General features: G+C 35.1%; 1 protein-coding gene across 3 annotated transcripts in view; it reads right to left on the reverse strand.

The window, feature by feature from the left end:
• Positions 1–4,754: 4,754 nt before the first annotated feature.
• Positions 4,755–15,390, reverse strand: part of rorab (RAR-related orphan receptor A, paralog b) — an 86,293-nt gene continuing 75,657 nt past the window's right edge. For all 3 annotated transcript variants that reach the window (XM_087259420.1, XM_087259419.1, NM_201067.1), the window contains 5 exon segments: positions 14,029–14,161; positions 13,806–13,913; positions 12,425–12,535; positions 10,054–10,166; positions 4,755–7,536 (listed from right to left, as the gene is read on the reverse strand). In XM_087259420.1, the coding sequence (XP_087115546.1) occupies positions 7,372–7,536; positions 10,054–10,166; positions 12,425–12,535; positions 13,806–13,913; positions 14,029–14,161 (630 nt within the window). In that variant the 3' untranslated portion in view covers positions 4,755–7,371.

Here is a 15,390-nt window from a genome sequence, read left to right on the forward strand (position 1 = left end):
ATCTTTCTTTATGGGATTTCCTTTTTAAATGAACTAAGCCAATGACTCACCGTCTCCTCCTATCGATCAACACCCACACCCACTCAAGATCCAGACCCGAAAGTCACTTATTTGTTAATCATTTCCTGAACTACACATTCCATATAACATTTATTGTAATTTCATTGGCAAAATATCAAAGTTACTACTGTTAAGGTTAGTATTGTCAAACTAAACTACCACACATACACAATCGGTCAAAAGTTTGGGGTCAGTACGATTTTTAAATGTTTTAAAACGAGCTTCTACTCACCAAGGCTGCATTAGAAAAAAAAAAAGTGTACAAATTGTAAAATTGTGAAATGTTATTGCACTATAAAATTACTATTCAAAAGTAGTTTATGATTTAATTCAGTAATTTATTCCAGTGATTTTCAGCTTCAATACTCCAGTCACATGATCCTTCAGAAATCACTCTATTATTAGTTATTATTATTATTATTAGTTATTATTAGTTATTAGTTATTATTATTATTATCATTATTATTATTATTATTAATTATTATTATTAGTAGTATTAGTATTATTGGTAATAGTAATATAAGCAATAATGACTGAAGTAATAATTTCATTTAAAACTAAATACAATAAGAAGCAATTATTAATATATATATATATATATATATATATATATATATATATATATACATTTATTAATTGCCGCCTTGATGAACAGAATAATTGTCTCAAAAGAAAAAAACTGACCCAAAACTTTTGACCGATAGTGTGTGTGTGTGTGTGTGTATATATTAGGATATAAACCTTTAAGTAACAGTTTGTTTAAATAACACCACTGTCATTTTTAAGTATAAAAGTATTATTCTTCATACAGTTTTTTTTTTGCATTTTTTTGTGCAGTGTCACAAAAAATAAAACCATCACTGACACACAAGCTTGTCAGAATATACATAAAAACAAACTTATATATGTGTATATATATGCAAAAACTGTATATGCATGCAAACACACCCACATAATTAATATCTTTCTTTTTAAATGTTACCTGCAGTGAAAAAAAGCAGAAAACAGGAAAGAAACTGGTTACATTTTCAAAACTGTTTAAAAATAAAACTTGTGTGAATCACAAACCAATTACATTTGACACAGACATGCATAAATCTTTTTCAGTGTCCGTGGTTCCAGACCTGTGAAGGAATTTCTGTTCATCAACATAAATGTGCCTATCTACGTGTCAAAAAAACAAACAAAAATAAATCTCAATTTCGGACAAAACTATGTCATTTAGAAGGATATATGAAAGCTAAAGACGTGAGGTAACCACACCAATGAAACTTCTTAAAAGGGTTAAGATGCATGTACTATATCTAGGTGATATGGCTGTAATATAGCACAAAAATGTGCAATATATAGGTTAGCGTGTGTGAGTGAACACAAAAATGAAAAAAAAAACCTCTAAAACTGATCTAAGAAAGGTTAGCAAAAGCAAATTTTATATTAAAAAAAATTATTTCGATAATAACAAAAATGACAATGCATTTGCCATTCAGTAGTTGATCAGCATTGATATTTGACTTGATAAAGTGGATAAGCCTTTCCCTGATGAATTGTCAGAAGAGAAAGTTAAATGTTGGACATATTTGGATGTATAACTGCACTAAACCACTTGTGTTGGCACAGCAAGGGCAGTTTAGGGATTCACAGGATGTGTGTTTGCTGAAGGTGGAGAAACATTCCTCAGTCATCAGACTCTCTGCCAATGTGTGACTGATCTCAGTCATTGTAGCATTGATAACAGAGGGCTGGGTTTTATAGACAGAGCAACAGTACGCTGACATCTACACACACATTTCACACTATAGAAGACTCTAATAATCTTTTTAAAGAGATAGTTCACCCAAAAAGGCAAATGCTGTCATCATTTACTCATCCTCCACTTGTTTAAGTTGAACATAAAGGAAGATACTGAAGAATGTTAAAAAAAACAGCCATTGACTTATGTAGTATTTTTGTGTTTTTACTTTGTATGTCAAATGGCTGCTTTTTCTAAACATTCTTTAGTATATCTTGTTTTGTGTTCAACAGAATAAATTCATAAACGTTTAGAGCCATTTGAGTGTGAGGAAACGGTGAGGAGATCAATTTTGGGGTGAAATATTCCGTTAATAATCTATTAAATGCCTATTTAACCTTTAGTGTCATGCTCGAGCAAAAGCAAAGTAACTACAGCAAACTGATAGTGACTTACAGTAGCTCAGAATAGATATTAGCAAAAACAAATCCTGTTTTAGCCACACCTGCTTCCTTTGCAATCATTGTTTTAGACTTTCATCTATGGCAACAGACTGTATGCATGAAGCACTAAGCAATGCCGTACCATAATAATGAGGTGATTCATTGCATATGCATAGCTAAGGGTCAGTCAATCTTCCAAATTCCACCATCTCACTATTTAAATTTTGATCCAAGTTTGAACTGATTAAGCAGTACCAATTGCTATGAGACTACAGGCAATTAATCTGACACATGAATCCTTAAGGAAAACTAAATCTATTATTTGGACACTCATTCATTCATTTTCTTTCAGCTTAGTCCCTGAATTTTATCAGGGGTTACCACAGCGGATAAACCACCAATTACTCTGGCATATATTCCATGCAGTGGATCACCTTTGGCTGGACACTTATATGTCTTTAATGTTTACATTCACTCCTGTCAGCTAACAACAGGACACTAATGTTGCAGGGGCTCAGAAAACAGTACAAAAAGGCATCACATTTTTATTTTACATTAAAAGTAAATTATAATGGCTCAGGCTGCCATTTGGTGATCCAAATATGGTCAATATGGTCTTTCAGATTCTAGGGGTATTTCATGGAGTAATAAATGAGCATATAATGCTATTTCTAGAGGATTGAACTTACCTAAGGTAAGATTGAACTTACCTAAGCCATATACCTACTCTCTAGAAGTCAGAGAACAATTTAACTAATAGAACCAAGGCAGTATATGGGAACTTCAGGTTTTCAAACTTTTTACAAAGATCAGAAAACTACAGAAAAATATGAAGACCATTAATACATTTTCTCAGATTTCCTATAACCATTAAAAAATAATTTTCAGTTCACTTTGGATCAGTGTACCCATGGATTACCATGAGGTGTCAAAAATACTATTACTATATAGTATACTACCAATACTATTGGTATCATAAACATTATTTGAGACTTTCACTCATTTCTCAACCAATCTGGGTCTGAGTTGAATTGATAAACATGAATATATTGCATCAAAGTTTGGGTGTGTTTCATTTGTAGTAAATGAAAAAGGAGTAAATTAAGTAATATCCCTTTAAAATCTGTCAGATGCAATATTGTTTTAACTAAAAAAAAGTCATGATTGTTTTACAAAACAATGATTGGACTCGTTTAAGCAGACAAGTAATAAATCAAAAATCTGTATTGGACTACAAATACTATCATGCACCTCACACACACACACCAGTTCCTGATTCCCTATAATTACTCACACACAGCTGGAAGCTCATGATGAACTGATTACCAGGACCTTATAAACAGCTCTCATTACATACACACTGCTGAAAAAGTGTTATTCCTTTCTAATCTTTCTGTGTTTTGATCCCTGTCTTGTTTTATGGTTTAAATTGATTATTTGCCACCAGCACTGACCATTCGCCTGTTTTTGACTATGATCTTGGATTACCTTTATGCTCCTGTTTGCTAGCTGTTTGACCATTGCCCACTGGTGGACAATGCGAGGAAACACTAAAACAGTCGAAGCAAATGAAAAGTTTCAAAACCCGTCTCTACAGTGACACCTAGTGGTCAATTTTTTAACGTATTGCTCTGGAACAGTTTCAGCAAAGAAACAGTAAAGCAAATTAAGGTATTGAACCACACATTGTAGAGTTAATGTTTTAAGTGATTTAGTAAAGAGGAGAGATATAGATATAGATATAGCATATAGAAATAAAGGGTTCAAATCCAGAATGAAGTTTTTAAATGCTCTGTTTTGTAACGTGTTTTTTTAACATTGGTCTGACATCCGAATGAACACTTTGTGAATAAATATGTCTTGTTTTGCTCATAAAAAGTAACATTATTAAAATACATTAAATCATAATTTATGAGGACTGGTACAGGTCCGGATTCGAACTCGGGCCATTTACACCGCTTGTACTCTGTGTACATGCACGGTCCACTAGGCTACATGAGATAGAGTTTTCACCGAACCTGTCTTCCAAACGCAGATTCACCAGGCCTCGAAACTCTTCGGAAATGACTATTGCTTTGAATCACCCAAGTCACGTGACCTGGGTGTTTCAGATCATGCTTCAATGCAGTGTTTCGAAACACCTGCGCTTCAGAATCTCGATACCGTTTCGAAACGTCAGTTTCAAGTTAGCCATCATTATTTATTGTTTATATAGATTTTTTGTTGTTGCCTGCACTGACCATAAGCCTGCTTTTGACTATGATCTTGGATTACCTTTATGTTCCTGCTTGCTACCTGTTTGACCATTGCCTGCCTGATTGATAAAATAAAAATCTGCATGTAAATCCTCAACTCCGTTGTCAGCATCCAACAGTTACAATATGACGTTCACATCATGAGAATTAACAAATGTTATTTTCAAGAAGCAACTTTAAGCCATTGATCTGGCATGATTTAATAATCCAATTTGCCATGAAAAATAGAGCAAGAGAAAAAAGACAAGCATAATTTTCAGGACAAGCTGTGGGATTTTTCTTTTATTGTCATCAGCACGTTCAACACACCATTTGTCAATGTGTGACATGCGCTTTTAATAAAAGTAATTTAGGGGGTTAAACCTCTAAATACAAAAATCACAACATTAGATGAAAACCGTATTTCAAAGAAAACAATACTTTTGCATTTTTGTACAGGTGTATATACAAAAAAAAGGCAAAATACCTCAAAACGAACAAACAGGAAGAAATAGACTATTTCTACAGATCTACTGGAGAACTAGTTGAAGAGTGCTTGCGGATTAAAACAAAAGAAGACTGTTCATTAGTCTGTTAAAAATCAAGGATGGAAAACGCACAGAGGAAAAACCCAAAGTCTGCGAAACAAAAGGAAGTTTTTCTTCAGTAAAAACTGTGTGATCCACTCAAATGATTAGCATTACTCACAAATTAGCATATCATGGTGTGTGTGTGTTTGTGTGTGTGTATATCATACAAAACATTTGGTCATTTGTCAGTGAAAATATGACAACCTTAAAAGGGACTGTGTCACTGTGATACTCTTGCCTTAACATATACATAGAAAGATTAAGTACTCATGCCCCAAAACCAAAGCAAGAGGAAAATACAATACTGCCTTAGTGATGGACATTTAAAGGATAATTGGCAAATTAAAGAAAGAACATTCCAGGCCTCTGGACTAGCACACAGATAACACCACAAGTTATACATGTCATAATAATATGAAACAACTAGAATCCTTACCGAACCTTTAAAAGGCCAGAAACCAATGTGTTTAATTGATGGGCCTAAGAAATGAATTTGCTAACCATTTAAGTGCCATAATACTTGTTCAACAGCCAACCAAAAAGTTAGATATAACCAGCACAGAGAGTGGGATTAAGGATAGCTTAAAAGGTATACACAGAGAATACACAGGCCAAAAAAACAAAAGAACAAAGACATCAGAACATGGGAAAAGGCCAAAACAAGCTATTTTTTTTTTCAAAAACAAACAAAAACACATGACAGTTCTGCTTTTAAAGCATTTGCATGCAGTTTTCATTTTCAAAACATGATTATGCTATTATTATTGCTTTCTGCTCAGAATTGTTTTGGATAAATCTTCATTTACACACCTGACCCTGATGCTCAAAGTGGACAATTTCACAATATTTCATTATTATTATTTTTACACATTATTTTTTTTCAAACCACTCTCCTTGCAGTTTCGGACACGTTCACTCACCTCCTCAACTATAAAACTATAGTTTTCCCTGAGCAGTCCCAAAATACCCATTAATGAGGTCAGATATTTGATGGATTGTCTTTCACGGAACAGGTACGAACAAGAATACTACAGGTAAATACTGTATAAATATTACAGTGCCAGCCCTTACAAAAACACAAAACGAAGATGTTAGATCTTTACTAAGGTTATTGCTTGTTCTTGTATGTAGGCTGCGTGCTAAATGCATTCAATTTGGTTCAAATGCGAGTGTTTGGGGCACAAAAGTGTCGACACAAAACTAGAACATCTTTTAAAAAACAAGCCTGTGTACACCGCTGCAAATTAAAGAAAGAATTGAAAAACACGAGTGACTTTTTTTAACTTCTCAACTCGTCCTTGCATTATTAGGTGCAAAGAAATAAAACACACACACACATCTAGACGTCTCTCAAAAAGGATCAGTTAGGAACCACACCAACCACCTTCATCCCCATGACATTTAATACGAAGCGCTAGATCCCCTGGAATGTCAACACATGCCCCTCATCTGTCCATCATCTCTCTCTTTGATGGAAATCTAATTACAGAATCACTATGGCACAACAGGGCGTCACACCACCGGCTAGACGAAACGAGCTGGCTTGAACAGTTTTAACGAAAACACAGACGAGTATTTCAGATCTCACCGACCTAAATTGACAGCATGTTCCTTCAGCTTTTTTCCACGAATTAAACTGAAATCGTTTATTGCTGGGAAAAACACAAAGTGCTACCTTTCCTTAGATTCTATACATCATACATTGCATGATTTAACTAACAAGCATATATGCACGTGTTTGAGCTCACTGCCTCAGAATATGTCATTTTGATGGTGATGAGAGTGATTCAGGTCTCTTAGTTTGAGTCCCATGTCATGCGAGCGAGTGTCTTCTCCTTGGGCTGGGCAGTGGTTTTGCCAATTGATGTCCCTGCTGGAAGTGTGGAAGAGGTCGGTAAAGGGCAGTGCTGTGATGGTAGCACCAACGTGGGCTGTTTTATTGTGCCACCGGAGAAAAAAAGACAGCTCCAGACGTTCATTTCCATACAGCTGCCACTAGAGGGCACTGTGTGTCAGTCAAACGCAGTGGGCGTGTCCTCATGCAGTCAGAACTGTAGACTGAAAGATTACACTGGAGCATTGAAGAATGCTTGGATGCATGTTACAAGTTTTGTTTTTTTGATGCATCTTCAGACCGTCCCGTTGGGGCAAAGTGTGGCTGGACTGCTTTGTGAGAATGCAGTGTACATGAACTGAGGCTGAAGTGAGCTTAAGAGTTCTCGTCAGCATGTTAGTATTATCTCTCTCTCTCTCTTTCTATCTCTCTCTCTCTCTTCATCTCTCTTTCTCTGAATCTGTGCAGTATTAAGTCTCTATCAGGCCTCCTGAGGCAGAATCTGCTCAAAGTCTGAGCCGAACAACTCCTTATAGAGCGGAGGGAAACGTGTGTGAACCATTTCTGGGTAAAGAGCTCTGAATGCACTCAGTTTCTCCATGTGGCGGCGGCATAACATCCGAACCGTGGATACTTTACAGACAAGCTAAAGGGAACATCAAAAATACAAGCATTACTGACCAGGCAAGACCATGAAAAATACTTCAGTACAAATAAAAACACACTCACAAATTGAATTAATTATATCTGTTCATACTTAATTTAAGTTAGTAAATGAGCAATTCCATGCAAATTTCAACATTTCCATGAAAAAAAAAAGATTTTAGCTAAATAGTGAAACCCTTTCTACGTTGTTAGCTTAGACTTGTATTTAACAGTACTGTAAAAATAGGGGAGAGAGAAAAATAGAGAAAGTAATGGGCGTAATGGGCTTAGACAAACCATATTTTTTACCACGCAAGCCTTTCCTACAAATGAGCACTGGTTGTATGATCGCCGGACCTATGGTTTCTGTGCAGTATTGCCAAAAGTGCCAGGAGTAAAAATGTTACTATTTACCCCACCTGCAGGGCAAGTTGTAACACATGCTTCCAAAGGCAGATTTCACACAGTTAATTTAATTTCTGTTTACTTTAAATAGTAGTTAAATGGTTTCCTCAGTAATTGGCTCATTTCTTTTTTATTCTGCATAGCACAGTATGTTTATTGGATAAACAGATTTAAATCTATTTGCATTATTATCCATTTATCCATTATTATACAATGCATTTATTTGCATTATTAGAAATAAAATATTTTTTTTATTTAAAAAGTTTTCAACATTACACTCAAAATTTAAAAAAATAATAATGTTAATTTAATTGATGTGCAACAGTGTGTGGTTTATAGTAACACCATAACCCCACTGTGTCATGTTTTCCTCAAAACTGGCTAGCAGTCACTGTGTTTTTTAACTTTAACTTTCAAAATGGTTTAATCTTTTAGCCTAGAAAACTAATCACAACAATATAATATTTTACATACATACTTTCACAGATATTTTTAAAACAAAAAAATATTGACTGTAATAAAAAATACTTTTATGCTGCAAAAATGGTTTCTCATCCAAATTTGGTTAACTTTAACAATAATTGGCAGGAAGACGTCTGCCGACACTGTGGTGAAAACCTCAGAACCATGCCATGCTTACATTTATATAGCGCTTTTCTGGGCACTCAAAGCGCTTTACACAGTGGGGGGAATCTCCTCATCAACCACCAGTGTGCAGCGTCCACCTGGATGACGCGACGGCAGCCATTTTGCACCAGACCAAACACCACACACCACACACCAGCTGATTGGTGGAGAGGAGATAGTGATGCAGCCAATTGAATATGGGGATGGTTAGGAGGCCATGATGGACAAAGGCCAGTGGGCAGATTTGGCCAGGATTCCGGGGTTAAACCCCTACTCTTTTTCGAAGAACATCCTAGGATTTTTAATGACCACAGAGAGTCGGGACCTCGGTTTAGCGTCTCATCCGAAAGACGGCGCTCACTGAGCAGTATAGCGTCCCCGTCACTATACTGGGGCATTAGGACCCACACAGACCGCAGGTTGGGCGCCCCCTGCTGGCCTCACTAACACCACTTCCGGCAGCAACCTAGCTTTCCCATGTGGTCTACCATCCAGTTACTGACCGGGCGCAGCCCTGCTTAGCTTCAGTGGGCGACCATGTGAGAGTTGCAGAGAGCTAGCTGCCGGCTAACCCTGAGCAAATACGCTAAAGCTCTGTTACATTAAACCCCACGTTACTTTGTGCTCCGCGCTTCCCTACTCAAAAATGTCTGTCAATGTTTTCAGACAATTATATTTGATTTTAAAAAGTCACAAAAGTGGCAATTTCACGTCTGTCACATCCATAATGAAGCATTTCCCTCATAAATGCAAAAATGTAGAAAAATATCAAATCAATCATGTTTGTTTTATAGAGAGCTCAACTCTTAGCATTTTGATTAGCATTATTTCTTTGGGGGTTGTGCAGTTTAATTCACAGAAATTCAACAAAGTATGTTTCATACTGTAAACTCACAGAATAAAAAAATATATTTTTAATTTAAAATATGTTAACAGATTGCTATTTTTTGCACTTATGACTCTGTGGTGAGTTATTTTGGAAAATATAAATAGACGTTTTAACATAACGTTAGCATATACTTTCTCTATGAATTCATGCTTTAGGTTTTTACTGCAAATGTCACATCCATAACCCTGGAATTGCTCAAGTACATTAACTAATGGCCCTTAATTTTAAAGTGTTACCAATAATTCATATGGATCTACTGTAATATACAGCAAATGAATGCTCCAAATTCTAATTAGAAATGATAGAGGCATGTTATCAAGAGTTTATAAAAGAATACATAAACATTTAACTCCATAAGGCATACATATTTATGAAAATATAGAAACCTATAATAAGTTTGAAGTGATCTCCTAATTTTAAAGGTTAATTTGTAAAAATCTGTATTATCGGATTAACACAAAAGGTTGAAGTAAACTAAGCATGAAATCGCTCTCAAAAACATAACGCCTCCTGGCGTACAAACTTATGTAAATAGTAAGAAATTTTTAAGCTGATGCAATAAATGACTGTAAATGCCCATTCAGGTGTGCATGTTACCTTAGTTAGAATTCCCTCATCCCTCTGGTTCTTCTGCAGAAGGTTCTGCAGGGCGATCTTGATCTTCTGCTGGAGTTTCTCTACTCTGGTCTTCTCCTGCAACCAGGAGCGATCTACACACACATTTACACATATATATAAAGAGTTTAGCCACTGTACAGATTCACGTTTTTTTTTTTTGTGGGATCAAAATGGTGTTTTAAACGCCGTCCTGTGGCAAGTGGAACACGTTGAAAGCTGTGTGTTTTACTAACACTAAAACGCTGTTAAAAACATGATTTGCCCATTTGCAATAAGTACGGCATGTTTACTGTTGTTTAAAAAGGCATTATTTGCACCGTTAAATGGTAAAGTCTAGCTCAGATTTGGGGCCGGCCGGAAGTGTGATATGCACATCAATATAGCAGCAATTTTTTTAATGACACTATATAACAATAATTAATATTTTTACAGTAATGTGACGGTTGGGTTTAGGGTTGGGGTAGACATTAAAAAACACAATTTACTGGGTAATTTAATAAATAACAAATAATACTCGGTACAACTACAGTTTTTACACTACTGTGATGGTTGGGTTTAGGGTTGGGGGTAGACGTTAATAAAATACAATAAATAGGAAATTTAATAAATAATATAAATCATTCTCATTAACTTCCAGCCGCAACCATATCTTATCGAGCAACAACCCATTAAATGTGGCGTTTTGTTTGTTAACGTGATTGATTAATAGCATAATTATGACTTCTTTGGCTTGCCATAAAACACACAGGAAAGTACTAAAGGCCCCACTCACACCAAGAGTGATAACTATATTAACTATATTAATATCAAAGTCCTTTTTAAGGAATGTATGTTCAGTCTGCGGCCATACTTCCACCGCCTTGGCAGATCATCCAAGGCCAAAGTCCTATCTAAATAAATCAGGGAATCTAACCTGATCTCAAGGAAAAATAAATCTTTTACATTTTATCTGTTTGATCTATTATGATTTACAGAAAATGAATGCTAATAATTCTTATTTGAAATTGTGTAGACATGTTATCAAAAATTAATAAAATAATGCATAAATATTTTATTCAACACATATATCTATTATAGAAAACCAATAACAAGTAATCTCTTCATTTTACAGGCTAATTTATAAAAATCTGTATTATCATATTTACACAAAAGGTACAGTTTAATACCTCCAGGGCATTAAATAATTTGGTTATTTCAAAAATTAACCACAAATACAAATTTAAATAAATAGTAGGAAATGACTTGCAATTGTGTTAGACAAACAGCGACTAAACTTCGTACAAACTCATTCATGTCCAGTCGTATGAAAATGTATGATTTTTAAAGACATGACACCAAATCCGAGCCCTAAACCCAACTGTCATTGAGGCATGGGCGAATTGTATGAACGAGAATGTACACATTTATACGAATTAGCCAATAAATCAAGAAGTTTTGAATTGCTGTGAGATAGCGCTAAAGAAACCTGAAATCTCAAAAACTCCTTGCTAAACTCGCAAATAAATGACATATTTCAAATCAGCTACAAAATCTGAAGTAACCTGTCCTATTATTGTTGTTCTTTAAAAGTCTTCAAAAAGTCTGCATTGTTTACAAATTTTTAGTTTTATTTTTTACTTTTATTTTTAAATTGCTGAGACTTTTTTTTCAGTACGTTGATGTATTCCAACTGAAACAGTAAACTGAATCGGGGACAGGACTTTCCCTCATCATTCCCTTGTAGCAATCTAATAGTAAAAGGTTGTTGTTTAGATTATTGTTACTGAAGCCAGCAAATAGATGCCAACAGAGAAGAACTGCCACTACAAAAGCAAAAGATAATGGTCAGACTTTCATTAAAGATTACCAAAACAAACTTTTTTTTCAGTAGATTGATTTACACTTTTTTCTGTGGATAATTTACATTGGTTTAACTTGCACTGATAATTGTTTACCTAAAGAATAACAATGTGTGCTAGCAAAATAAACATTGTAAATTTTGATGAAAAAAGACAGGCATGACATCAATCTCCATTAGGGCTTTTCAATGCTAACCAGAAAACACAGTTCGAAACACTGGTAGAACTGAACACAGTAATGTGAGTGAATGTCTATGGTCTTTGATTTATATTGTTCTGTTCATTATAAAAACATCATGCAGGTTTGTTGCCTGCTATTTTAAACATTTGTGCTCTTTAAGAATGTTTTTCAAATGACTGTTTGGAATTACGTTTGGTACCTAAGTTCAAATCCAGGAGCTGAACTGGAATTTTGAACCAATTCTTAATTTAACTCTGAAAGACATAAAAAAACATAAAACTCAGAGAAACTGATGCAATCCCAACTCCCATGAAAGAATCTCTTCCCTTACCTGCAGACATGAGCACATATGCTGAAAACAGGCCGATCTCATCTTCACTGAGCTGAAGAGAGTTCAGGCTCTTAGCAAACTCGAACACAGAGCTGATAAGATCATCACAGCCTAGAAAAGCATAAAAACTAGTTAGACCTTTGCATTTCCATTTGGTATTTCCTTTTCCTTAAAAAAACATTAAAAAGTCAATCTTAAAAGGATAGTTTGGCCAAAAATAAAAATGCTGTCATTAAGAACATTCCAAACCCCTGAGACCATTCATAAACAGAAAACAATTAAGATGTTTTTGATGATACTCCATAGACAGCAAGTGTCGTAAGACCTTAAAGTTTAGAAATATACTAAAAAAAAGTCCACGTGTCCAGATTGGTCAATTTGTAATGTTATAAAGCTATAAGAATACTTTTGTACAAACATAAAACTAAAAATAGCAACCTTACTCAAAAGTTTCTTCCCATCTGTAGCAATATTTACATCCAAATATGCTAATTAGATGATTGCGTAAAACTGGATATGCTGGAGAAGCCACTGCTGGTCTTTTTTAATATAATTAAATTACTGTAAGATAAAAACGTAATAAACACACATTGGCTTTTGGAGCGCTCTCTCCCTACTGTTTTGAGGATGTTGTTGTTTTTTTTCTGAACGTTAAATGTCTCGCAACTCCTGCTGTCTATGGAGGGGGTCAGAGAGCTCTCAGATTAGGGATGCAAGATATTGGAAAAAAACAGGCAATTTTCTGTCTTTAAGCGATATATATTGCGATATGAATATTAATTTACAAGATGATTTGAGTAACTGTTTAGAAAGATTTCATAGTTTTACATTGATTGGGATGATTTTGAAGGTAAGTCCATTCGCATAAAATATACAAAATTATATAAAAAATATACTAAATAAATTAAAGCACAGATGAAAACAACAGTAAAAGATAAAATAAACAGCACTTTATAGATTTTGGCGGTGTTTAACAGTATTGAGGTTAAGAAATTAATTTCAATAATCAATTGTAAAATAACACCATATAGTCCTCATTGTTTAAATAATGAACACAATTGATCTATTTGTTAAATTGGAAAACTTTTCTGTGCCCAAATGGTTTAAATTAATTCGAAATCTTAGTCACATGCCTTAAAAACACATCCAAATAAAAAATCTTTCACACTATATGATTACGTCATGTAATATTAACCTCAACTTGACATTGCAGATCCTGCAATGTGACTTCTGCAAGTTCACACGTTGCGATATCGATGCTGAAACAATATATTGTGCAGCCCTATCTCAGATTCATTCAAAATATCCTAATTTGGGTTTGAAATGACACTGTAATTTATGAAAGAATTTTCTTCGAGGTAAAAAACACTTTATTGCTCACCCAATGCTTTGAAGACCTCCGGTCCTGCATATTTGCTGTCAAAAAAGACAGTGTTGTTCTGGGAGTTATACGCCCGACACATCCTCACAAACACCACTTCTAAAGAACCTGCGAAACAGACAAAAACATGCTCATAAGTCAGTAGTCCTGCCGCAGTTTGTCAGTCCACTGATGTGCTGTTGCTGGTTATTTTCACTCGGATAGAGGTTTATGTGAGGTGCACCTGCTTTGAGCAGCACGATCTGATCGTTCTGACAGAGCTCCATGAATCCATCGATGCGCTTGGCAAACTCCACCACATACTGCACAGCTTCAGTGACTTTCACCGCACACAGCTGCCACATGTCCTCCTGAGACTAGATGGAGCAGAGAGAGAGGATGTTAACACACGCGCACACACACACACACACCTGACTGTTCCCCTTAGTGCATTCATGCACCTGCCTGTCCATCCATTCATATGTACTGTACATATAACAGCATCGAAAGATTGAGGAGAAAAAAAAGAACTAATTATATATAATTATCTTCAGTGGATTATAGACCATTTCAATGTGGTCAAGTCACTGGCCCATGAACATTTCCTGCTTGTTATCAATCTATTCCATAACTGCAACAAGAGGCAATTCAATCATAACTTAATGTTAAAACAACTCTCATAACATTATTTACCAATAGGTGGCTCTTTTTGGATTCTCTGAAACTATAGAAATTAAAAACGTAAAAAAAAGGAAATTCGTTGGGACCACTGTTTTTGTTTACATTCCTTAAAATGGCCAATAAGGGTGTTGAGACATTTGCCCTGTTTACACCTAAAATTAAGATGCATATCCATGAGGCCGATTACACAGTCACACCACAGCCAAATCTCTGCAGCCCACTAAAGCTAAGCAGGGTTGAGCCATGTTAAGTAAGCTAGGTTGCCACTAGAAGTGGTGTTACTGAGGCCAGCAGAGGGTGCTCAACCTGCAATCTACAGTATGTGGGCCCTAGTGACTGTAAAGATCTTTAAGTGTATAACAATATACAGTATATATATATATATATATATATATATATATAAAGTTATATTACTATATATAAGTTGTCATGATCCATTATGAGTCATATATGAGCAAACCTAATTGTTGGGTTTTTCAATTAAATGTAAATCACTTTTTCTAATTGAGTTTGACTATTTTCTTCAATGCTCGGTTTCAACTAGAGGTCTGCATGGACTGCAGGACCTGACCAGACTTCTTGTGGTGCGGGAATAAATTTCTAAATAAAACACGTTAGCGGGCAGTAATGGTAAAGTCTAGATTGGATACGAGGCCAACTGGAAGTGTGATTTGCACATAAATATAGTAGCATTTTTTATGACACTGTATAACAATAATTAATGTTTTTACAGTACTGTGACAGTTGGGTTTAGGGTTAGGGGTAGGCTTTAAAAATTCAATTTATTGGGTAATTTAATAGATAACATAAATAATACTCGGTACAACCACTGTTTTTATGTTACTGTGACGGTTGGGTTTAGGGTTGGGGTAGACGTCAATAAAATGCAATAAATGGAAAATTTAATAAATAATATAAATAATTC

This window comes from Danio rerio, chromosome 7, assembly GCF_052040795.2.
Source record: "Danio rerio strain M-AB ecotype USA chromosome 7, GRCz13ab, whole genome shotgun sequence".
Classification (NCBI taxonomy): domain Eukaryota; kingdom Metazoa; phylum Chordata; class Actinopteri; order Cypriniformes; family Danionidae; genus Danio; species Danio rerio.